At 39.6% G+C, this 25,611-nt stretch overlaps 2 protein-coding genes across 6 annotated transcripts; both read left to right on the top strand.

Moving 5' to 3' along the window:
- Positions 1–549: 549 nt before the first annotated feature.
- LOC133728764 (zinc finger CCCH domain-containing protein 37) lies at positions 550–25,611 on the top strand. Of its 5 annotated transcripts, none has more exons than XM_062156196.1 (12): positions 550–929; positions 1,635–1,879; positions 3,780–3,839; positions 3,933–4,010; positions 4,105–4,191; positions 4,369–4,578; positions 4,676–4,713; positions 4,798–4,844; positions 4,966–5,084; positions 5,262–5,315; positions 24,422–24,567; positions 24,969–25,611. In XM_062156196.1, exons 1-12 carry the CDS (start codon positions 641–643, stop codon positions 25,111–25,113), a joined length of 1,518 nt encoding a protein of 505 aa, XP_062012180.1. In that variant the 5' UTR covers positions 550–640; the 3' UTR covers positions 25,114–25,611. The 5 variants fall into 5 exon arrangements, with proteins under 5 accessions (XP_062012180.1, XP_062012182.1, XP_062012183.1 ...); XM_062156198.1 differs by having other exon boundaries at positions 24,422–24,568; positions 25,064–25,609; XM_062156199.1 differs by lacking the exon at positions 24,969–25,611 and adding an exon at positions 24,915–24,953 and having other exon boundaries at positions 552–929; positions 24,422–24,568.
- On the top strand, positions 7,352–13,138 carry LOC133728762 (receptor-like protein EIX2). Its single transcript, XM_062156192.1, has 2 exons — positions 7,352–11,156; positions 11,932–13,138. Exon 1 carries the CDS (start codon positions 7,447–7,449, stop codon positions 10,510–10,512), a length of 3,066 nt encoding a protein of 1,021 aa, XP_062012176.1. The 5' UTR covers positions 7,352–7,446; the 3' UTR covers positions 10,513–11,156; positions 11,932–13,138.

Consider the following 25,611-nt stretch of genomic DNA (forward strand, 5'->3'; position numbering starts at 1 on the left):
TAATGAATTTGAGCATTTTTTTTTTCCCGTAAATCTTCTTTATACATGTTATAATAAGTAACGGTTACTTTGCAAAAACTTCTTCGTAAGATGTACACAAGTTAATTGATCACAACCGCAGTAGTAAAATGCTCCATCACCCTATCTTTTTAAAAAAGTTATGAAGAACATGAAAGCCGCAGTACATCTTTAGTTGTGGCTCCATTAACAATAATACATTACACATGTTTTGATTGAAAATTTACGGTTCATTCAATATATTAATACTCCATATTACATGACAATCATCTTAGTCATCAGTATCTTTCTAAATCTGTAATTAGTAATCTATAATACTAGGTAAACAGAAAACAAAAAATCAAAAACTATAAACTAACTACGTTCCATCTACCCGACCATATTACTTTCAAGAAAAAAAAAAAAAAAAAACATAATAACCTCTCCAAGAGACCAAGACCAGTAAAAAAATTGGGTTCAAAGTAGAAGAAGCAAAAGGGATGAACAGAAGTTACCCAACTTTCCAAAAGGGGACATTATCCCTTAAAACTTACAATGCAGTGGTCCTGAATTTCACTTTCACTGTGATTCTAGGGCACCAGGTCCTCCTCCTCCTCCTCTTCTTCTTATACTCAAATCATCAATGGCGAGCCATCTCTTCACCTACGGCGCCGCCCAATCAGCTCCAGCTCCCACTCCTGCTCTCTCCACCGTCTACACCCCTCGCTCCCTAGCCCAATCCTACCTCTCCGACCCGGCCCACCGCTACCTTTCCGGGTCGGACCCTCTCTCCACTTCCTCCATGTACCTCGCCGGCACCGATGGCCTCGGCGCTTACTCCGACGCTGCCAGAGCGACGTCGTATATGATGTCATCGTGGCCCGCCCCGGATGCCGAACCCGGGCCGCCGGGCTTCAAACGCACCTCTGAAGGTTGGTGAGCTCTCACTCTAATGTAAACTATCTGTTGGGTGATTGAAAAGTTTGAATCTTTGATTGAATTTGATGGAAGATCATTGCTAAAGTTTTCGAATTTTCTAGTGTAAATTGATGTGAGTATGTTTATAGCTTGCTGATTTAGGTATGTATGAAGTGGGATTATGATCAAATGTAGCTCCTAGTCGGTCATTTCACTAATTAATATAAGCTTCGGCCGCCGAGTACAAGAGTTTATGTCTAATAACTATGTAAGGCTAGTAGCTTTTTTGTATGCTTCTGGCCTTCTAGTGTGTGTTTAGAGTATGAGTAAGCATTTTGCTTTTCATCAGTAATGTCTGAGGTGGTTTATGATCTTGGTGTAACTTGTAGTCAGTCATTTCACTACAGATGTAAACAGTAAAGATTAAAAGTGGGACTGTTTAACAATACCATAACGGGTTTAGTTTGTTATCTCTAATTAGTAAATGCCTGCCCCGCGTACAAGAGTTTATATTTGTATTAACTATGTAAAGCTAGTAGCTTTTGTATATGCATTTAGCGCAATATATACTATTACAGAAGGAGAGAAAAGAATCTATCTTTGTGTTTTTAGTATGTGTATGTTCTTACCCCAAATTACTTTTACGATATATATACTATATGGTAACATATACATTTCCTCTGGTTTTCTTGTATATACTTGTCTACTACGTACTATAGCACTCTACCATCAGGCTCTTTTGGGTGCCCATAATCCGATTGGGCAAATGGAAGCTTGGTATTCGACAAATCCTTTAGCAAAGCGACCTAGATTCGAGAATACAAGCTTGCCTATTTATCCACAGAGGCCAGGAGAGAAAGATTGTGTCCACTATATGCAAACAAGAACCTGTAAATTTGGAGAGGGCTGCAAGTTTGACCATCCTATTTGGGTTCCTGATGGTGGAATCCCAGATTGGAAAGAGGTGACTGCTTATTATTATATCTTATGCCGATAGACTTGTAGTTTATGACTTTTACCGTATTATATAAATAACTATGAAGTAGTTTTGGTAAAATAATTAATCAATTCTATATAATTTCTCTAAGCTTATCAATGGATCGATCATATCCTATAAGCTGTTTAGTTCTTTGAAGGTGCGAAAAGATACTATTTTTAGACTTATTCATGTTTCTAGTTTCCCATAATATCTACAGCTATGTAGTATGAGTTATAGTTTATTCTTTACTTTTAGATTTTACTGCTATATCTGTTTTATAGTTTCTATACCTACTACATTTTCTGTAAAAAGTTTGGTTATGAGGCTAGTGAGGCTGCAAAAAGTCGTATTGGGAATTTATGTACTCTTCTTAATTTTCCATTGTAGGTCATTCACTCATTCATCTTACCCTGTGGGTTATTAAGAGATATAACTTATATATTTTGTTTTCTGTTTATTCTATTTTTCAAAAAAAAAAAAAATCAATTTAAAATCTAGTGTCATCTCAGTTTCTTTTTCAAGTCTAGTCATACAGGAACCAACTGATTACTGTTAATCGATTTCTCATCAACTGCTGAATTGGAAGAGGAATGTTGGGTATAACATTTTGTTGGCTAATTTGTTTCAAAACACCCTACAAGTTGTATCTTGAGTCTTTGTCCGCCATGATTGGCATTGGGATCATATCTCATCTTGAAGTATGTTGAAGCTATTTGGAATGGTTGCCTTTATCATTAAGGAAGATTTTTCAGTCAAAGATCTCAAACCTAGAATGGTGAAAGATATTATAGCCAATCATTGAATCCAAAGTGCTTAGATTCACAGCTCTCTCTGAAGCATATTTAAGGACATTTTTGATTGAATGAATTAATGGATGTTCACTCGTGATCATTGCTTAAGCAAAGAGCCCCATAGGTCTTGAATTTTGAAAATCTGGTAGAATGTCTCGTTGTGTAGATCCCTCAAGTAACATAAGAATATTATCTAAAGTTTGATGCACCCACCCTAGATTCTTTGGCTTTGGGTTTGCATGCATATTCACTAGGTCTGAGTTTTGAGATTCCTCTTGGGTAGTCTGTCTGAAATATCATTCTGTATCAAAATTTTGGTAATTTGGAGGTGGTCCTGCGTGTATCTTCAAGATGCTGTGGAGCTAACTTGAAGCTAAAGATCAACTGGTCAGATTGCTTGTAGGGTTGTACTGGTAGACAAGTGGAGAAGGTGCTTGTACCTTTATGTGTTTGTCATGTATGAGTTGGTTATTGCCTTATTGGTCATGTCAAGACTATGGCAATGCATTGAGGATTCGAAGCTCCATTAGCAATTCATTAGTTGTTGATAATGATTGTGGAGTCGAGCCAGTTAGTAAGTCAATCATCTTTGTTTTTGCTTTCCCCAAAGCCTAACTTCTTTATAGGCATATTCCTTTGCTTTGCCTACATAATGTAAAAAGGGCTTCAATTTGATTACTATCCCTTATGTGATAATAAGAGTTTAAGTATAGTTTCTTCATTAGCCCTACGTTCCATGCCATTGCAAGATTAGGATTCATTTGCCTGAACATATAGGCTTTTTCCATGTTAAGTAGTTTTTCCATCTGATAGTTGATCTACATGCATACATGATTATACGAGTCCTCTGTACTGGTAATAGCTCAACTTTATAATTTGTTATTTCCTTTTGGTGGCAAGTTATTCAGCTGCCCTACTTAGTGTTTGTTGTCTGCCTATTTGTATTATCTTCATTGGCAGTCTTAAGATTAGAAAATGGTTTGCAGCTGTTTTTGTTCTTTGTGTGCTATCTTCAATTTGCTTATTAATTGTGGCAAAAAGAAACAAAGAAGGTATATTGTTAAAACACATAAATTGATCTCTTGTTCATTTAGGTTCCACTTGTTGCTCCAAGTGAGTCCCTTCCCGAGAGACCTGGAGTGCCCGATTGTCCAGTGAGTAGCATTTCAGTTTATTTATTTTTGCCGATATGATGCGTTTAAGCACTTGCGCGGCTCACATATACCCATCCATTCTTTATGTTGTAGTACTTTTTAAAAACTCAAAGATGCAAGTTTGGTCTTAGATGCAAGTTTAATCATCCAAAGGACAATCTGGCCACTGCGGTAAGTGCAAATGAGATAAGGATGCCAAGATTTATTTATCATCTGGACTTATTCACTGTAGTTATAATGCTATGATACTTTAATCTGGTTTCAGGGCGCTTCAGAAAATGGTGATGTTTATGCCTTACCCGAGAGGCCTTCTGAACCCGCATGTGCAGTGAGATATCTATCTCCTACTTTTGTAATGTGCATTATCTATCTAGTTTTGTTGACTTGGTTATATTCCCAAAAATATGTTTAAACAGTTCTACTTCTGAACCCGCATGTGCAGTGAGATATCTATCTCCTACTTTTGTAATGTGCATTATCTATCTAGTTTTGTTGACTTGGTTATATTCCCAAAAATATGTTTAAACAGTTCTACTTGAAAACTGGGCAATGCAAGTATGGTGCAACCTGCAAATTTAATCACCCAAAAGACATCCAGATACCATCAGCCACTCAAGAGAATAAATCTGGCGAAACTGAGACAGATCTTAAGACGGAGGGCAGTGAAGTTGCTGTGAAGCCTCTTGTTTCATTCACTCCAGCACTATTGTATAACTCCAAAGAGCTTCCTGTAAGACCGGTATGTACTTATTAGAGATGTTTGAGCCTTTTCAAAATTGCGTTATCAGCTTTATGATAATTTTGTTTTGCTGATCATGTGTCTGTTTCTTCTACAGGGTGAAGCTGATTGTCCGTTCTACCTGAAAACTGGAAGGTCAGTTATGTCTTATTTTGTTGTTTGGTTATGATTACTATAGACGACCAAGAACTCATAATGGCTTTTGTTCTCCTAAATCAGCTGCAAGTATGGGGCCACTTGCCGGTACAATCACCCTGATAGATATGGTATATGTTTAAGATTATGCTGCTCTAGATTCTAGAGTTCATTTTCATGTGTTTTAGACTCTAGTTTCATGTGTTTAACAAATAGCGTGTATCAGAATTTCATTGCCAAGTTTTTGTGCAGATATCAATCCACCTGTTGCTGCAATCAGCTATCCTCTTTCAGCGCCTGCAGTTGCAGGTTTTAACATAGGAGTTGCTAGTCCAGCTGCCTTCACTTATCAAACTTTGGCACAACCAACGGTAAATGTGGCCTATAGTATTATATGTTTCACCTTAAGGCCTTTTTGTTTTGTATCATTAACTGAATTGAACAACTGTTAGCTCTCTCTCTCTCCCCCCCCCCCCCCCCCCACATCCCTCTCTTTCAATATATATATATATAAAATATTGATTCATGTTATTATATGCACGTTGCAGGTGGGAGCGAGCCCTACTGTTTATCCTCAGCGCTTTGGACAGGCTGAGTGTGAAGTAAGCAACTTCTTTTGTTAAATGAATTTGATTCCAGTTGTATATGATTGCCCATCCAGAGAAAGTATAATGAATTTGAGTTTCAGCATGTTTAAACGGTTGCAACACTTTTGAGTTCTCGTGATATTATTCATGAAACTGTCAGCACATGAAGTGTTGCTTTATCTATCTACATTTGTTACTCTGATGGTAGACATTTGGCCAGAAATGATTTATGACTACTTGTTCATATTTCTGAATCATTCAGAACTTTGTGACAATTGCTCTCATGTTTATGTATTGTGGTTTTTTCATGTTGTAGTACTATATGAAGACTGGGGAATGCAAGTATGGTGCACAATGCAGATTCCATCACCCGATTGATAGGCCAGCAGTGGCGTTGTCAACAACAAAGCCATCTCAACAAGAAAATGTGAAGCTAACGCTTGCTGGACTTCCTAGGAGAGAGGTACGAATGGTGGAGCTATTCTCTGTTGGGACTATCCCAAGTCTTTTTATCAGTAGGGTTCACCTGTCCTTGTTTTAAGCAGGGTACCATTATATTCCAAAAAGCTTGAAAAGCATATGGCTATTCTTCATAAGCATGATTGAATTATGCTAAGTCTTTGCATTTGTAGTTTCAGATTGCCACTTATCTTGTGAAGCTATGATAACTATGAATATACTGTTTGCACAATAGTGATTGGAAAAATGGAAATGTTAAGACCTTTTTTTCCTGTGAGAAGTGACTGCATTTTCTGTTGCATTTAACCATATGTATTCTTTCTGTTGAAATCTTATTTTATATTTCCATCTAGGCATTATCTATCCTCTACGTGTAAGACCATTTAACAAGGGTGGAACTTTTTTACAGGGTGCCGTTATCTGTGTGTATTATCTTAAAACCGGCACATGCAAGTATGGTGCAACCTGCAGATTTGACCACCCACCTCCTGGCGAAGTTGTAGCAATGGCAGCTTCACAAGCAAAATCTGATTCTACCGGAGGAAAAGCATAAGCAGCTGAATCCACACAGGAACAGCAGCATTAGGCCCCTCGCTAGAATGAAGAAGTGATGAGGCCTCGAAGGAGGTCTATGGCAAAAGTATTGCCATCTGCCATGGTCTATTTTGTACTATGTTTCTGAGCCATCATGGTTTATAAATTGCCCAATCAGCCATTCTTTATGCTCTGCGTATAAGGTGCAAGTGTTGACCGATTGGATAACATGAGGTATTTCGTTCACCTGTATTAAGTGAGTCTCTGCATGTACTTTGTAGATCTGGAGTATCAGACTGCTGAGTTTCAGTGCTATGGTGTTGTGAAAGTTTGCTCTCATTGTCCTCTGCTTCTTCCTTCTATGACGATATTCACCCTTAAAAAAGCTTCTTTTTCTTTTTGACTTTTTCTGTTGATGGCATAATCACCCTTATCCTGGCTTAGATTTATGACTAGTTTCAGTGCTATTCTGTAGTGAAAAGAACAACTTTTAACCAAAATAAAAGAAAAAAACAAGTTACTCGTTGGGAGAGTTTTCCAAAAGTTTATTGCACTTAGTTTGGTAGTTTGCCGAATCATACATATACACAGAACATGACAAGGTACATCAAATTCCCTCGATTCAAATGACCAGTTTCCCTTTTTACACCAAGATTGACGGCCGAAACCTAAAATCAATGACAAAAGTGAACGTTACACCAAGATCAATGACAAAAGCTTGTTCACTGCTTGTCTTGGAGTTTTTCTACGAATCCTGGAGCGTGGATGGAAAGAAACAGAATTATTCCGGTTTATGAGTTCATTTGCGTTTATTAATACAGTGGGAACAAAGAAAGTAGGTGAATCGATGAAAATCCACGGAGCTTTTAATAAGTAGTAAATAAACACACAATTGTTTCCCAATAAATATCTCAGTGGTTCCACCTTCAATTACAGAAATAAATTTACAAACTAGTAGTAGTTTGGTCTAATCATTGAAGTCCTTGTTGCTTAGGCAAACAAAGTCTCAGAAAGTACCTAAAAGACTGAGTGGACTTGGAAACTTGTAAGACGGGGTCGTTGATGACTCTGGAATACCTGGACACCATTCATTTCAGACTTTTCGGTATTTAATGTTACTCGGTTTTAGATTTCTGTACATTTCTGTATAATCATGGATAGCTTCTGTGCAAACCTATTCAAGCCTACCAGCTCTCGCTTCCTCATCAACAATGTTGCTCACTACTTGCTCTTTCTTTTTCTGGCATCTACATATCTGCAAACTACTAAACAGTGTTTGGGAGATGGACTTCTGAGTGGTGTGAGATCATCATCATGCATCGAGGAAGAGAGACGAGCGCTTCTCACCTTCAAAGGAGATGTTACTGATCCTTCCGGTAGGCTTTCTTCTTGGGTGGGTCAGGATTGCTGCCGATGGAAAGGGATTTCGTGCAACAACCGTACAGGTCATGTTGCAAGGATGGACCTCCGAAACCTGAATTCTGATCACGGCTTCTACGGGGAGACCTCTTTGGGGGGTAAGATTAATCCTTCTTTGCTTATCTTTAAGAACTTACGTTACCTTGATCTAAGCGGAAACGATTTTCAAGGACGTCGAATTCCTAACTTCTTTGGGAAGCTTCAAAGTTTGAGGTATCTCAATCTCTCATATAGTTCATTTGTGGGAGAGATTCCCCCAGCTCTTGGTAACCTCTCAAACTTGAACTATCTTGACCTTAGTTGCGATCATTATTCGGTTTTTGATCCTTATTATTCCAGAAACTTGAATTGGCTTTCTCATCTCTCTTCCCTAAAGTACCTCAATCTTGGAGGTGTGGACCTTAGCAGCACAGGAGTAAGTTGGCTACATGATGTCAACATGCTTCCTTCACTCTTAGAGTTGCATTTGTCAGGTTGCCAAATTCAAAACCTTCCACACTCCCAGCTTCCGTCAGTGAACTTCACATCCCGCCTATTGGTTCTTGATATATCAGAGAATCATATTAATTCTTCATTTCCCAGCTGGTTTTTTAATCTTACCAACCTCAAAAGACTTGAAGCACATTCCAATTTGTTCGGGCCCTTCCCTGTTGAATTTGCAAACCTCAAGTCTTTGGAAGACCTTGATTTAAGCAGTTCTACTTTTCTCCAAGGTCAAATTCCCAAAGTCTTTGGTACTTTGTGCAGCCTAAGAATATTAGATCTTTCAAAGAGCGAGCTCAATGGTAGTTTGGAAGAGGTTTTGAATGGTTTCTCAAACTGTACAAGCCGTAGATTAGAGTCACTTGATTTGTCCGGCAATATGGTGGAAGGTGAACTGCCTGCCGCCTTAGGAATGCTAGAAAATCTGAAGGAACTTGACCTCAGTGACAACCAATTTTCTGGTTCAATTCCACAATCTATTGGTAATTTATCATCATTGGAAAAACTGGACATCTCTGTTAATAATTTGAATGGGTCCATTCCTGAAAGTTTGGGACAACTCTCTCAGCTAGTTCACCTCGATCTATCTGCTAATTCGTTGGAAGGCAATCTAAATGAAGCCCATTTCCGAACTCTCACAGAGTTGGAGTATTTTGCAGTCTGTAGCAAATACGGGCTCATGACTGGGTCCCTCATTTTTAACATGGCTCATGACTGGATTCCTCCTTTCCAACTTAATTCAGTCGACATTTCCGACTGCAGAGTAGGCCCTGCCTTTGGGGCATGGCTCAAGTCTCAAACTGAATTAACGGAAGTCACGCTTAGTAATACTTCAATCTCAGATTTCATACCAGAGGAATGGTTCTTGAAGATATCTTTCCAGCTCACATGGTTGGATTTATCTAACAACCAAATTCATGGAAAGCTTCCATTTCACATGGACTTCCGGTCCCCGTCCTTGGAGAGAATAGATTTGACTCATAATCAATTTGAGGGCCCTCTCCCACATTGGTCTAGTGATGTTGCCCAGCATCTCTTTCTTGGAAGCAATTTATTTTCCGGGCCGATTCCCTCAAATTTTGATCAATTACTGCCTAACTTGGTACAATTAGATCTATCTTACAATCATCTGAATGGTAGTATACCACCCTCTGTGTGGAACCTGTCAGATTTGTCATTTCTTATGTTAAGAAGCAATCGCTTGACTGGAGAATTTCCTCTAGGATGGAGTCTGGCGCCAAAAATAGAAGTTGTAGATGTCTCAGACAACAATTTGTCTGGCAATTTCTCCAGTTCAATGAGTGTTCCAAGCTTACTAGAAGTATTGGATCTGAGCAAAAACAATTTCGGGGGTCAAATTCCTTCTTCTCTATTCCAAAACTGCAGCTGGCTGCTGAGTATTGATCTTGGAGGCAATAGATTTACTGGAAGCATACCTTTACAGACAAGTTCAAATGTACCAGATGAATTGCATATGCTAAGATTGCGATCCAACTCTTTAAGCGGACATATCCCCAATCGATTGTGCTCTCTTCAATCTCTTCACATCATAGACCTTGCCCACAACAAATTTTCAGGGACCATTCCCAAGTGTTTGTATGATCTGACTGCTTTGGTCGATGGTAGTTACGTTCCTATGTCCGAAATAGCAGAATATTATGAGACGGCCAGCTTGACATTGAAGGGAAAAGAACTCGAATATGAAAGGACTCTGGATTTGGTGATTATCATTGATTTCTCATCAAACAACTTAGAAGGTGAAATCCCTGACGAAGTAAGCAGCCTCAAAGCCTTGGGGACATTGAACTTGTCAAGAAATCAACTAACTGGAAACATTCCCTCAAAGATTGGAAACTTGACGCAGCTGGAAACTCTTGATCTCTCACACAATCACCTCTCTGGGCAGATTCCCCAAAGTCTTTCTTCATTAAACTTTTTGGCTCACTTGAACTTGTCTTTCAACAACTTGTCCGGAAGAATTCCTTCAGGCAACCAACTTCAAACACTCAATGATTTATCCATTTACGAAGGCAATCCATCCTTGTGTGGGGTCCCTCTTTCAACTGTCTGCCCGGGAGATGGCGCAGCTGACCCTGACGATGGTGATCATAATGATGATGATAATGATGAGAATGGGAAGTTTGGTATCGTTGTTAGCGCTGTCCTCGGCTTCATCATAGGCTTCTGGAGTGTCTGTGGCACATTGGTTATGAAGAAATCATGGAGGTATGCCTATTTTCGATTCTTTGATAACATAAAGGAGAGGGCAGCATTAGCAATTGCATTGAGAGTGGCTCGTTGGCAAAGGAGGACTTGATTGGAAAAGGAAAATTAAAGAATAAAATGCACTGAAGGTGGTCTATATGGGGCATTTGTGGCTTTCTAGACTGGGTACGTTGTTTCTCTTTTGGTTCAGGTGCTCTCCATGTGACTGCCCTTTGGAGCTGTTTGTGGCGGTGGTGAAGATGACGGCCAGTATTGTTGGGTTTGCTGGTGTCCTCATGTTTTTATGTTCTCTTTATTGTTGTAAGTGTTGTAAATTATTATGGATATATCATGTAAATTATTGTATATTAGAAGATGCTTTCCTCTTTCCTAGTTTTAGGGGATCCATGTTTTAAGGAGGACTTTAAGGGTCCTTGTTTTATGGAGGATTTTAGGCTATATGTTCCTTGCCTTCCACTATATATGTAATCCATTTCTCATCCATGGATGATAGAGAAAACAGAAAATACTACACTCCCTCTCTGCATCAAAACTCTCTCTCTCTCTCTCTCAAGTTCTTTGAAGCAAAACTCTCTCCATTTTCTGAAACATTTCCATTTTACAACACGTTATCAGCACGAATAGCTCTAGGATTCGGATTGCAGATTGACAAGAGAAGAGGTGAATAACTCTTGGGTTGCAGAGAAGAGGTAGTTCATCATTCAATCAACATCAGTCTACAAGCTCTACAACCAAGTAGGTTTTTCCAAACAAAAACCAATTTCGCTGTTTCATTTTACCTTCTGATGTCTGTGTTCCAGTATTTATTTAAAATAGTAATTCAACTCCAAAATTCACCAAATTTTGTATGCTGGAGTCCTTATATGTTTAGTACATCTCTGTAAATTTTCATATTTTTCTGGGTAGTTTTGCTTAGTGTTTCAGTTCGTTTTTTGACTGTTGTTCAGTAGGAACTGCAGTCACAGTTTATGACTTTTGTTGAAGCATCTAGTTTAACTTAATCCTCTATGAGAGACACTTATTTCTCTTGCATTATAATTGGCATGATTGAAAAAAAAGGGAAAGAAAGAGGAAAATCAATAGCTTTTAATTTAGCTATCAATTCATGTATATTGTGACGAATATCTATATATACTTGTTTGGACTTTGTGATAATGATACATCTTTCCTTCATTATTTATTATGATAATGTTTTGTGGTGTTACCTGCTCATATTAAATTTAAATATTTTACCCGCTTAAATTCTTTGCATTAAGAATATATATGTGAGGAATGTAGGTACTTAATGAACCGGAAGTTCACACATAAACATTGAACCAAAAAATTCATACATAAATATTGAACCAGAAGTTCACATGTATCATAAAAGGAACTTGAAGTTTCCTTCACAAATTCACTATACATGTTTAATCCGATTTTTAGTATCATGTTATGGAACCTGAAGTTCTTATTGATTGCTTATGGAAGTTATTACCCATAGCACTAACTATTGTCCTTTAAATCCTTGTAGAGAATGTCAAATCTCAACAAGCTTGACTTTGTCGCTTTGGAAGTTTCCGGAAGGAACTATCTCAAGTGGACCCAAGATGTCAAGCTTCATCTGACTGCAAATAAGATGAGATCAACGATTATTGCTGACAACATCACCCCTGAAGACATGAAGGCAAGGGCTATGATTTTCATCAGGAAACATATGGAAGAAGCACTCAAGGTGGAATATTTAGCTGAAGAGGACCCACGATCTCTTTGGGTCGCTCTAGAAGAGCGATTCAACCATCAAAGAGCCATCTACTTGCCGGAAGCAAGACACGATTGGCAGAACATACGCTTCCAGGATTTCAAGACTGTCAATGAGTATAACTCTGAAATCTGCCGGATTCGGTCACTCCTAAAATTCTGTGGAGAAGAGCTCACAGAAGCTGACCTACTGGAGAAAACTTTCTCCACCTTCCCTCCTTCCTGTATGGTCCTGCAGCAACAATACAGGGAAAGAAACTTTGCTAGATTCTCTGAATTAATCACCATCCTGTTGCTCGCTGAAAAGAACAACAACCTACTTTTGAGGAATGATCAAGCAAGGCCCACCGGTACTAGAGCAATTCCTTTGCCTGAAGCAAATATTATTGCCCATCACGAAAATAATCGTGGAAGGAGGAACCGGGGCCGTGGAAGGGGAAGAAGGTCTGAACGTCCAAGGCATGGACGAAGAAATGGACCCAGAAATGGCCCATATGACCGCGACCACCCAGGCAATGGCCCAAGGGGTCGAGGAGGACGTGGACAAGGCCCACGTGGTGGAAACCGAAATGCCCAAGTCCGACAGGCTCAAATTAGAGAGAACCCTGGTCCGGCCCGTCGCCCTCAAAATCAGCATAATCTATGTTATAGATGTGGAGGCACTGACCATTGGTCCCGCACCTGTCGTGCAACAGATGAAGAGATAGGAGAGTATCACGCCAGACGCGGAACTCAAGAGGCCAACCTTGTGGAAGAGTCAGTCCCTATGGATACCACCTTGGAGATTACTGATTTCCAAGCAGCTATGGATACCACCTTGGAGATTACTGATTTCCCTATGGATACCACCTTGGAAATTACTGATTTCCAAGCAGCTAATGGATACATCGAGGATTGAAAACTCGAGGACATGGACATAATAGGCACTTGTGCCATATCTATGTTATTGTTATGAATAATGCTTTCTATTTTTCAGTTTATCTTTGGTGATCTTTGGAATATTAGTTTTGCATAATTTTGTTATGTTTGGATGTTTAATTCAATAAAATTATTTATTTTCATACATGTGATCCATTGAATTAAATATATGAATAGGCATGTCTTGTGGAGAAATTTGTTGTCTGGCTGATAGTGCTACTACGCACACCATACTCCAAGATAGGAAGTTTTTTTTAAACTTATTGCCTACTCATACCTCTGTGACAACTATATCAGGACAATCCAACCTGATAGAGGGCCATGGCAAAGCCCAATTTATGTTGTCCAATGGTACTGAATTTACCATTAATGAGGCCCTATACTCTCCACGTTCCAGAAGAACGTTATTGAGTTTTAAGGATATTCGAGCCAATGGTTATCACGTTGAAACCACTGAGGAAAAAGGAGTGGAATATCTTTGCATAACCTCCAATTTGTATGGCCGGAAGCGGACATTGGAGAAGCTAAAATGCCTCTCGAGTGGTCTCTACATGGCTACCATTAGATCGATTGAGGCGAATCACATAACCAGCCAGAAGCTAACCAATTCGAGCAACTACTTGCTTTGGCATGACCGTTTGGGACACCCAGGTCAAAGTATGATGCGCCGTATCCTAAATTCATCCCACGGGCATCCCCTTACCAATAAGGATCTTGTGTACAGTAACACATTATGCCAAGCTTGCTCATTGGGAAAATTAAATATAAGACCATCATATGCAAAGACTGAAAAAGACTCCAACCTTTTTCTACAACGGATACAAGGGGATATATGTGGACCTATCCAACCACCATGCGGACCATTTAAATATTTCATGGTTTTGGTTGATGCATCGACAAGGTGGTCACATGTTACACTATTGTCCACAAGAAATGCTGCTTTTGCTAAACTCCTTGCCCAGATCATTAAATTAAGGGCTCACCACCCGGATTATCCAATCAAGTCCATAAGACTTGATAATGCCGGAGAGTTTATATCAAAATCTTTTGATGATTATTGCATGTCCCTCGGGATTAATGTTGAGCATCTAGTTCCCTATGTTCACACCCAGAATGGTCTCGCAGAAGCGTTCATTAAAAGATTACAAATGATCGCACGGACCTTGGTAATGCGCACCAAGCTTCCAGTATCTGCGTGGGGCTATGCAATTTTGCATGCAGCCATGTTGGTCCGACTAAGGCCCATTGCCACCCAACCTTATTCCGCGTTACAGTTGGTGACTGGGTACGAACCTGATGTTTCGCACTTACGTGTATTTGGGTGTGTAGTTTTTGTGCCAATTGCGCCGCCACAACGTATAAAAATGGGTCCTCAACGAAGGATGGGCATATATGTCGGTTATGAATCCCCATCCATTATACGCTTTTTAGAGCCCTTGACAGGCGATCTCTTTACCGCTAGATTCGCGGATTGTCACTTTGATGAGACAGTCTTCCCGCCGTTAGGGGGAGATAAGAACGTTACCGTTCCTGATGAACGACGTGAATTGACGTGGAATGTCCCCACTATGTCTCATCTTGATCCCCGAACCGCACAATGCGATAATGAAGTGCGAAGAATTCTAGATCTACAGAGTGTAGCCCAAAATATGCCAGACGCTTTCTCTGATCTAGCTAAAGTGACGAGATCACATATACCTGCTGCAAATGTGCCTGCAAGAATAGATGTCCCTGTAGGACGCGTTGTCCCGGATGGACGAGGTACGACCATGGCGGCTAACCAGTCACATGTCCCTGCCCAGAAGCGAGGTAGACCACTAGGTTCGAAGGATTCCTATCCCCGGAAGAGGGTAAAACCAGCACAAACGAATCCACTAGACATCGCGATCTCAACTGATCCATCTCACGAGATAATTCCAGATTATGGGTCCGTCCTAGAAGAGACAACGTTGGGGGACGCTCCAACGTTTGAACCCACTCTCGAGAATAGAGAAATCTCGATAAATTATGCATGCTTAAGTGAGATTTGGAATCGAAATGAGATTATCATCGATGATATATTTGTATTCGCAGTAGCTACTGAAATTATAACTAGCGATGATGTCGAACCTCGCTCTGTTGATGAATGTCAACGTAGAGACGACTGGCCAAAATGGAAAGAAGCAATCCAGGTCGAAATAGATTCCTTGACAAAGAGAAAAGTGTTCGGACCTGTCGTTCCCACACCTCACCATGTTAAACCTGTAGGATTTAAATGGGTATTTGTAAGGAAGCGTAATGAGGAAAACGAGATTGTAAGATACAAGGCTCGTCTAGTGGCGCAAGGATTCTCTCAACGCCCTGGGATTGATTACGATGAGACATATTCTCCTGTAATGGATGTTATAACGTTCCGCTACCTCATCAGTTTGGCAATTTCCGAAAAACTGAATATGCAGCTAATGGATGTGGTCACAGCTTATCTCTATGGGGATCTTGATACAGAGATATACATGAAAGTTCCTGAAGGACTTAAGATACCCGATACAAATAGTTCTAGACCACGGAACACCCTCTCCATTCGTTTGAGGCGTTCACTTTATGGATTGAAACAATCTGGACGGATGTGGTACAACCGTCTAAGTGAATATTTGATTGGGATGGGATATGTAAACAATGAACTATGCCCATGCGTGTTTATTAAGAAAACAAGTTCTGGATTTGTAATTGTGGCAGTTTATGTCGATGACATGAATCTGATTGGTACTCCTGAAGAGATCAAAGAAACCGCCAAGCACCTGAAGTCTGAATTCGAAATGAAAGATCTTGGGAGAACGAATTACTGCCTCGGCCTGGAGCTTGAGCACCGTGCTGATGGGATTCTGCTTCATCAATCAAACTACATCCAGAAGATGTTAAGACGCTTTAATGAGGATAAAGCGAAACCTTCAAGCACACCCATGGTCATCCGAAGTCTAGATCCTAAGAAAGATCCGTTTCGTCCCGCAGATAATAACGAAGAGATATTGGCACCAGAAGTCCCATATCTAAGTGCAATAGGCGCATTATTGTACTTGACTCAATGCACTAGACCAGACATTTCATTTTCTGTGAACTTGTTAGCTAGATATAGCTCTGCACCAACACGCCGCCACTGGAATGGTATAAAAGATATTTTTCGTTATCTTAGAGGTACGATTGATATGGGCTTATTTTATCCCTATGCATCAAGAAATGGATCAAACCCCCTTGATCCTCAGAATGATGCTCGCCTTGTTGGATATGCTGATGCAGGCTATCTATCAGACCCACACAAGGCACGTTCCCAAACTGGTTATGTCTTTACCATTGGGAATACGGCAATTTCTTGGAGGTCTACAAAACAGACCCTTGTTGCTACCTCTTCGAATCATGCTGAGATTCTAGCTCTTCACGAAGCAGTACGTGAATGTATATGGTTGAGAGCCATCACAAAGCATGTTCAAAGCACATGTGGACTGCATTCCACCACTGATGAACCAACCACTATCCATGAGGATAATGCTGCTTGCATCGAGCAAATGAAGACAGGTTTCATCAAAGGAGACAACACAAAACATATTGCACCAAAGTTTTTCTTCAATCAGCAACAACAGGAGCATCAGAAGATTGAGGTCAAGCAGATTCGATCTGAAGACAATCGTGCAGACCTCTTCACTAAGTCACTACCAAAATCTACATTCCAGAAGCATGTACAAGGTATTGGTCTACGTAAATTATCTGAATTACCTAACATGTAATTTTCAGGAGGAGTTGAATCAGGGGGAGTATCCAGAAGCATACCCACTTGACCATCGTGTACTCTTTTGTCCTTCGTCCAGGGTTATTTTGTCCCACTGGGTTTTATTACCTGGCAAGGTTTTAACGAGGCACATTTTTAGTATGGTCGCTCCATCCTGAAGATGTTTTTGATTCAACATATATGCATTTGCTCATCTTTTCCCTTCGACCACGGGTTTTTCCCACTGGGTTTACCGGGCAAGGTTTTGGTGTAGCAACTCTAAATGCATCCCTCTCGTAGACATGCTACTTACTTCTGATGCTGATAAGAAGACTCCACTTATCTCCGAAGCTGTGATATTACTACTTCACACTCATGCGCGTTGTGCTCTTTTTCTCCTTCGACCAAGGTTGTTTTTTCCCACAGGGTTTTTATTACTTGGCAAGGTTTTTGACGAGACAACTTAAAAGCGCACAGCCTAGGCAACACTATTGACATGAAATATCCAAGGGGGAGTGTTGTAAATTATTATGGATATATCATGTAAATTATTGTATATTAGAAGATGCTTTCCTCTTTCCTAGTTTTAGGGGATCCATGTTTTAAGGAGGACTTTAAGGGTCCTTGTTTTATGGAGGATTTTAGGCTATATGTTCCTTGCCTTCCACTATATATGTAATCCATTTCTCATCCATGGATGATAGAGAAAACAGAAAATACTACACTCCCTCTCTGCATCAAAACTCTCTCTCTCTCTCTCTCAAGTTCTTTGAAGCAAAACTCTCTCCATTTTCTGAAACATTTCCATTTTACAACAGTAAGCCATATATAAGTTTGGTATTGTCATGTAGTCAATAATTAAGCAGGTATCATGTGTCAAATTATTCAAGCAACTTTGATGCTGAATAACACCTTGCTGAAAGTGTGTGTATCCACGTTCGATGCATTTGAAACTTGTAAAAGGACTTGGAATATCAATCGATTTCAGTATTTAATCCCTCTGCTTTGTTTGTTTTGCTTATACTTCATTCCTCTGTAATCACCACCAAGGCAAAAAACACGGAGCCTCCTCTTTTTATACTCAAATCATCAATGGCGAGCCATCTCTTCACCTACGGAGCCTCTCAATCAGCCCAATCCTACCTCTCCCCAGGCCGGTTGGACCCTCTCTCCACTTCCTCCATGTACCTCGCCGGCACCGACCGCCTCGGCGCTTAATCCGACGCCGCCAGAGCGACGTCGTATATGATGTCATCCCGGCCCGCCCGGCTTCAAACGCACCTCTGAAGGTTGGTGAGCTCTCACTCTACTGTAACTATCTGTTTGGTGATTGAAAAGTTTGAATCTTTGATTGAATTTGATGGAAGATCATTGCTAAAGTTTTCGACTTTTCTAGTGTAAATTGATGTGAGTATGTTTATAGCTTGCTCATTTAGGTATGTATGAAGTGGGATTATGATCAAATGTAGCTCCTAGTCGTTCATTTCACTAATTAATATAAGCTTTCGGCTGCCAAGTACAAGAGGTTGTGTATTAACTATGTAGTAGCTTTTGTGTATGCTTTGGCCTTCTAGTGTGTGTTTATAGTTTGCTTATCACCGAGTATGAGTAAGCATTTTGCTTTTCATGGGTAATGTCTGAGGTGGTTTATGATCTTGGTGTTATTTGTAGTCAGTCATTGCACTACAGATGTAAACCGTAAGGATTAAAAGTGGGATTGTTTAACAATATCTAGTTTGTTACCTCTAATTAGTAAATGCCTACCCTGTGTACAAGAGTTTATATGTCTATTAACTATGTAAAGCTAGTAGTTTTTGTATATGCATTTAGGGCAATATATACTGTTACAGAAGAAGATATAAGAATCTGTCTTTGTGTTTCTAGTATGTCTGCGTTCTTATCCAAAATTACTTTTTAAGATATATATACTATATGGTAACATATACGTTTCCTCTGGTTTTCTTGTATATACTTGTCTACTACGTACTATAGCACTCTGCCATCAGGCTCTTTTAGGTGCCCATAATCCGATTGGGCAAATGGAAGCTACCAATTCGACAAATCCTTTAGCAAAGCGACCTAGATTCGAGAATACAAGCTTGCCTATTTATCCACAGAGGCCAGGAGAGGAAGACTGTGCCCACTACATGCAAACAAGAACCTGTAAATTTGGAGAGGGCTGCAAATTTGACCATCCTATTTGGGTTCCTGATGGTGGAATCCCAGATTGGAAGGAGGTGACCGCTTATTATTATATCCTATGCCGATATACTTATAGTTTTATGACTTTTGCTGTATTATATATAGATAACTATAAAGTAGTTTTAGCAAAATAATTAATCAATTCTATATAATTTCTCTAAGCTTATGAATGGATTGATCATATCCTATAAGCTGTCTAGTTCTTTGAAGGTGCGAAAAGATACTTTTTTAAGACTTATTTATGTTTCTAGTTTCCTATAATATATACAGCTATGTAGTATGAATTATAGTTTATTCTTTACTTTTAGATTTTACTGCTATATCTGTTTTATAGTTTCTATACCTGCTACATTTTCTGTAAAAAGTCTGGTTATGTGGCTAGTGAGGCTGCAAAAATTCGCATTGGGAATTTATGTACTCTTCTTAATTTTCCGTTGTCAGTCATTCACTCATTCACCTTACCCTGTGGGTTATTAAGGGATAAAACTTATATATCTTGTTTTCTATTTATTCTATTTTTCAAAAAAAAAGAAAAATTTAAAATCTAGTGTCATCTCAGTTTCTTTCTCAAGTCTAGTTAAACAGGAACAGACTGATTACTGTTAATCAGTCTCTCATGAACTGCTGAATTGGAAGCGGAATGTTGGATCTAACATTTTGTTGGCTAATCTTTTTCAAAACACCCTACAAGTTGTATCTTGAGTCTTTGCCCCATCTTGAAGTACGTTGAAGATATTTGGAATGGTTGCCTTTATCTTGAAGGAAGATTTTTCAGTCAAATATCTCAAACCTAAAATGGTGAAAGATATTACAGCCAATCATGTTATTCCAAGTGCTTAGATTCACAGCCAATCATAGGTAATGTCTGAGGTGGTGGTTTATGATCTTGGTATTACAGTATTACTTGTAGTCAGTCATTGCACTACGGATGTAAACCGTAAAGAGTGAAAGTGGGACTGCTTAACAATAGCATAAGGGAAAAAAATACAAACAGTACCCAACCTATGGCCCACTAGTAACTTTAGTACCTAAGTTTTCAAAACTATCACTTTGGTACCCAGGTTATCTAGCCCGAGCCAACTTTAATACCTAAAACACTGTTGGCCGTTACGGTGTTAGCCACCTGGCAAACTTTGAAGGGTATTATGGTCCCTTCACTGTTCGTCTTCTTCTTCCTCTCTTTATTTTGCAGAAGAGGCACATTCTCGTCGGTCATCCGCTCTGACCCAACGACGCAGCCTCGCTTAATTTCAACACCGACCCATTTCTCCTTCGCCGTTACTTTCCCCAAAGACTCATACTTTTCTCGTTTTCTCCGTCCCAAATTTTCCCCCAAAGCTCTCGCCTTTTTCCAATGAGCCTCGATCCTCAGATCCATGGAGGGCCGGCCCACAATTCTACATAGCAGATTGCTTCGTTTCCCATCTGGGTTTCGCCAATGCTTTAAGAATAACAGATCCCAGTAACGATCTCTGAGGTTTTTTCTTTTTGTTCTTTGGATTTTTTCTTGTTTGGATTGATTGGTGTGCTGCATCTCTATTGCCGTCAATGGTGATGGTAATATCGATGGCGTCCTACATGTCCGGTGTTCTGGGTATTTGAGTGTCGTCTTCGAATTCCAGGCCTGTCGTGAAATCGCGCTGCACGACCCAATTCTCCACAATCCTTTCCAACGACACCAAAATCCGGCGTTCCGACCTAACAACATAATTCAATTAACCCATACATCACATGTCAACCATTTCACAGTAAGCATACAACAAAGCAATCAACCCCAATCCAAAATTTTGATACCAGTAGCAAATTCATCAACACACACTCATTTTGATCATGCAACCCATACCGCACAGCCAACCCAAATCTTCAACTTTCAGGGACTAACATCCGATTGTCACCAAGTACCAAACTTTGATTCAAGGTCGGGGTTATACCTTGGAAAATCGAAAATCAACTTCAATCACCCAAACTCAGCTTCCCGAGCTCACTGCCGAAACTGGAATGGTGGTGAACTGTTGACTTCCATGCTAGCCGCTCAACAAGCTTCTCCAGGGTTGATCTTTGATTGTATCCGAGCAAGAAAAGGAGCCCAGAAATGCCGAGAAAGTCGCCGGCGTAAGAACACAGCAGAACCGAGATGAACCCAGAAATGAAGTTGTCAAAACATGATCCAATTGAAAACTAATTACATAAACATGTAGAGCATGACGAGGGGATGAATTTCCATACCAAATACACCCCAAACGGTGGCCGGAGTCGCCAGAATTTGTTGAAACTCGCCGGAGGTTCTTCAAGCTTTGGATCTTCAATTCTCCGTTCCCAGTCGCTGCATGTATAATCTGGGACCACAGGGACGTAGACGACACCGAGATGAAGCTGCTGGTGGCCGCGCGCCGTCGTGGGGTGGCCGGAAGGCGTCCCCCTGGTCGGGTTTCCTTCTCAGGTCGCGGTGGTGCCTGGGTCAGAGCTCCCAGCTCTCTCTCTCTCTCTCTCTCTCGTGTTTTGCCTTCTCCGCCGACTCCCAGTTCATGGTCTCCGTCTCCGACGACAAAACCCTCCACCTCTTGGACTTCGAAACCGGCGACCTCATCAAAACCCTCCGCGGCCACACAAACGAAGTTGGGAGAAACAAGAAGACAGAGAGTGTGAGGAAGAATAAGATGAACAGTGAAGGGACCATAATACCCTTCAAAGTTTGCCAGGTGGCTAACACCGTAACAGCCAACAGTGTTTCAGGTACTAAAGTTGGGTCGGGTTCCGAATTTCAGGTACCAAAGTGATAGTTTTGAAAACTTAGGTACTAAAGTTACTAGTGGGCCATAGGTTGGGTACTGTTTGTATTTTTTTCCCATAGCATAACAGGTTTGGTTTGTTATCTCTAATTAGTAAATGCGTGCCCAGCGTACAAGAGTTTATATGTGTATTAACTATGTAGAGCTAGTAGCTTTTGTATATGCATTTAGCACAATATATACGATTACAGAAGGAGGAAAAGAATCTATCTTTGTGTTTTTAGTATGTGTACGTTCTTACCCCAAATTACTTTTGAAGATATATACTATATGGTAACAGATACGTTTCCTCTGGTTTTCTTGTATATACTTGCCTACTACGTACTATAGCACTCTACCATCAGGCTTTTTTGGGTGCCCATAATCCGATTGGGCAAATGGAAGCTTGGTTCGACGAATCCTTTAGCAAAGCGACCTAGGTTCGAGAATACAAGCTTGCCTATTTATCCACAGTGGCCAGGAGCCAGGAGAGAAAGATTGTGCCCACTATATGCAAACAAGAACCTGTAAATTTGGTGAGGGGCTGCAAGTTTGACCATCCTATTAGGGTTCCTGATGGTGGAATCCCATATTGGAAAGAGGTGACTGCTTATTATTATATCTTACGCCGATATACTTGTAGTTTTATGACTTTTACCATATTATATATAAATAACTACAAAGTAGTTTTAGCAAAATAATTTAATAATTCTGTATGTAGTTTTAGCAAAATAATTTAATAATTCTGTATAATTTCTTTAAGCTTTTGAATATGGATTGATCATATCCTATAAGCTGTTTAATTTTTTGAAGGTGCGGATAGATACTTTTTTTAGACTTATTCGATTATGTTTCTAGTCTCCTATAATATCTACAGTTATGTAGTATGAATTATAGTTTATTCTTTACTTTTAGATTTTTCTGCCATATCTGTTTTATAGTTTCTATACCTGCTACATTTTGTGTAAAAAGTCTGGTGATGTGGCTAGTGAGGCTGCAAAAAACCAAAAAGTCCAATGTACTCTTCTTAATTTTCCATTGTAGGTCATTCACTCATTCATCTTACCCTGTGGGTTATTAAGGGATATAACTTATATATTTTGTCCACTGTCATCAAGTCTAGTTATACGGGAACATACTGATTACTGTTAATCAGTCTCTCATGAACTGCTGAATTGGAAGAGGAATGTTGGGTCTAAAATTTTGTTGGCTAATTTGTTTCAAAACACCATACAAGTTGTATCTTGAGTCTTTGTCCACCATGATTAGCATTGGGATCATATCCCATCTTGAAGTACGTTGAAGATATTTGGAATAGTTACCTTTATCATGAAGGAAGATTTTTCAGTCAAAGATCTCAAACCTAAAATGGTGAAATATATTATAGCCAATCATGTCATCCCAAGTGCTTAGATTCACAGCTCTGTCTGAAGCATATTTAAGGACATTTTTGGTTGAGTGAATTGATGGATGTTCACTCATGATCATTACTTGAGCAAAGAGCCCCCTAGGTCTTGAATTTTGAAAATCTGTTAGAATGTCTAGTTGTGTAGATCCCTCAAGTAACATAAGAATATTATCTAAAGTTTGATGCACCCACCCTAGATTCTTTGGCTTTGGGTTTGCATGCATATTCACTAGGTCTGAGTTTTGAGATTCCTCTTGGATAGCCTGTCTGAAATACAATTCTGCATCAAAACTCATTGAAGGGCATTTATGTTATTTGGATGTGGTCCTGCGTGTATCTTCAAGATGCTGTGGAGCTACCTTGAAGCTAAAGATCAACTGGCCAGATTGCTTGTAGGGTTGTACTGGTAGGCAAGTGGAGAAGTTGCTTGTACCTTTATGTGTTTGTCATGTATGAGTTGGTTATTGCCTTATTGGTCATGTCAAGGCGATGGCAATGCATTGAGGATTCGTAGCTCCATTACCAATTCGTTAGTTGTTGATAATGATTGTGGAGTCGAGCCAGTTATTAAGTCAATCGTCTTTGTTTTTGTTTTGCCCAAAGTCTAACTTCTTTGTAGGCATATTCCTTTGCTTCGCCTACATAATGTAAAAAGGGCTTCAATTTGATTACTATCTCTAGTGTGATAACAAGAGTTTACTAGAGTTTCTTTATTAAGCCTACATTCCATGGCATTGCATGATTATGATTCATTTGCCGGAAAATATAGGCTTATTCTATGTTAAGTAGGGCTTCCATCTGACGGTTAATCTACATACATACATGATTGTACGAGTCTTCTGTACTGGTTCATCCTCAGCGCTTTGGATAGGCTAAGTGTGAAGTAAGCAACTTCTTTTGTTAAATGAATTTGATTCCAGTTGTATATGATTGGCCTTCCAGATCTGAGTTGTTTTATATGATTTACTATGAAAGTGATCCTAAGAGAGTATACTGAATTTGAGTTTCAACATGTTTAAACAGTTGCAACACTTTTTAGTTCTCATCATATTATTCATGAAACTGTCAGCACATGAAGTGTTGCTTTATCTATCCACATTTGTTACTCTGATGGTAGACATTTGGCTAGAAATGGTTCTGTTTGACTACTTGTTCATATTTCTGAATCATTGAGAACTTAATGACGATTGCTCTCAAGTTTATGTATTGTGGTTTTTTCATGTTGTAGTATTATATGAAGATTGGGGAATGTAAGTATGGTGCACAATGCAGATTCCATCACCCGATTGATAGGTCAGCAGTGGCGTTGTCAACAACAAAGCCATCTCAACAAGAAAATGTGAAGCTAACGCTTGCTGGACTACCTAGGAGGGAGGTATGGATGGTGGAGCTATTCTCTGTTGGGACTATCCCAAGTCTTTTTATCAATAGGGTTCACCTGTCCTTGTTTTAAGCAGGGTACCATTATCTTCGAAAAGCTTGAAAAGCATATGGCTATTCTTCATAAGAATGATTGAATTATGCTAAGTCTTTGCATTAGTAGTTTCAGATTGCAATTTATCTTGTGAAGCAATGATAACTATGAATATACTGTTTGCAGTAGTGATTGGAAAAATTGAAATGTTAAAGACCTTTTTTTCCAGTGAGAAGTGACTGCATTTTCTGTTGCATTTTACCATATCTATTCTTTCTGTTGAAATCTCATTTTATATTCCATCCAGGCATTATCTATCCTACAGATGTAAAACCATTTAACATGGCTGGAACTTTTTGCTGGGTGCCGTTATCTGTGTGTATTACCTTAAAACCGGCACATGCAAGTATGGTGTAACCTGCAGATTTGACCACCCATCTCCTGTTTATGTTGTAGCAATGGCAGCTTCACAAGCAAAATCTGATTCTACTGGAGGGAAAGCATAAGCAGCTGAATCCACACAGGAACAGCAGCAGTAGGTCCCTAGCTAGAATGAAGAAGTGATGAGGCCACGAAGGAGGTCTATGGCAAAAGTATTGCCATCTGCCATCATGGTTTATAAATTCCCCAATCAGCCATTCTTTATGCTCTGCGTATAAGGTGCAAGTGTTGACCGATTCGATAACATGAGGTATTTCGTTCTCCTGTATTGAGTCTCCGCATGTGCTTTGTGAGTGTCAGACTGATGAGTCCCATGCTATGGTTTTATGAAAGTTTGCTCACTGTCCTCTGCTTCTTCCTTCTATGACGATATTCACCCTTAAAAAAGCTTCTTTTTCTTTTTTCTTTTTCTGTTGATGGCATAATCACCCTTATCCTGGCTTAGATTTATGGCTTGTTTCAGTGCTATTCTAGTGAAAAGAACAAATTTTAACCAAAATAAAAGGAAAAAACAAGTTTCTCGTTGGGAGAGTTTTCAAAGTTTATTGCACTTTTTACTGGAG

This window comes from Rosa rugosa, chromosome 2 (genome assembly GCF_958449725.1).
Source record: "Rosa rugosa chromosome 2, drRosRugo1.1, whole genome shotgun sequence".
NCBI lineage: Eukaryota > Viridiplantae > Streptophyta > Magnoliopsida > Rosales > Rosaceae > Rosa > Rosa rugosa.

Coding starts and splice junctions, on each gene's coding strand:
- LOC133728762 (XM_062156192.1), top strand. CDS start 7,447: ATGGATAGCTTCTGTGCAAACCTATTCAAGCCTACCAGCTCTCGCTTC.
- LOC133728764 (XM_062156196.1), top strand. CDS start 641: ATGGCGAGCCATCTCTTCACCTACGGCGCCGCCCAATCAGCTCCAGCT. Junction 930..1,634: donor CTTCAAACGCACCTCTGAAG/GTTGGTGAGCTC, acceptor TACGTACTATAG/CACTCTACCATCAGGCTCTT. Junction 4,011..4,104: donor AGGACAATCTGGCCACTGCG/GTAAGTGCAAAT, acceptor ATCTGGTTTCAG/GGCGCTTCAGAAAATGGTGA.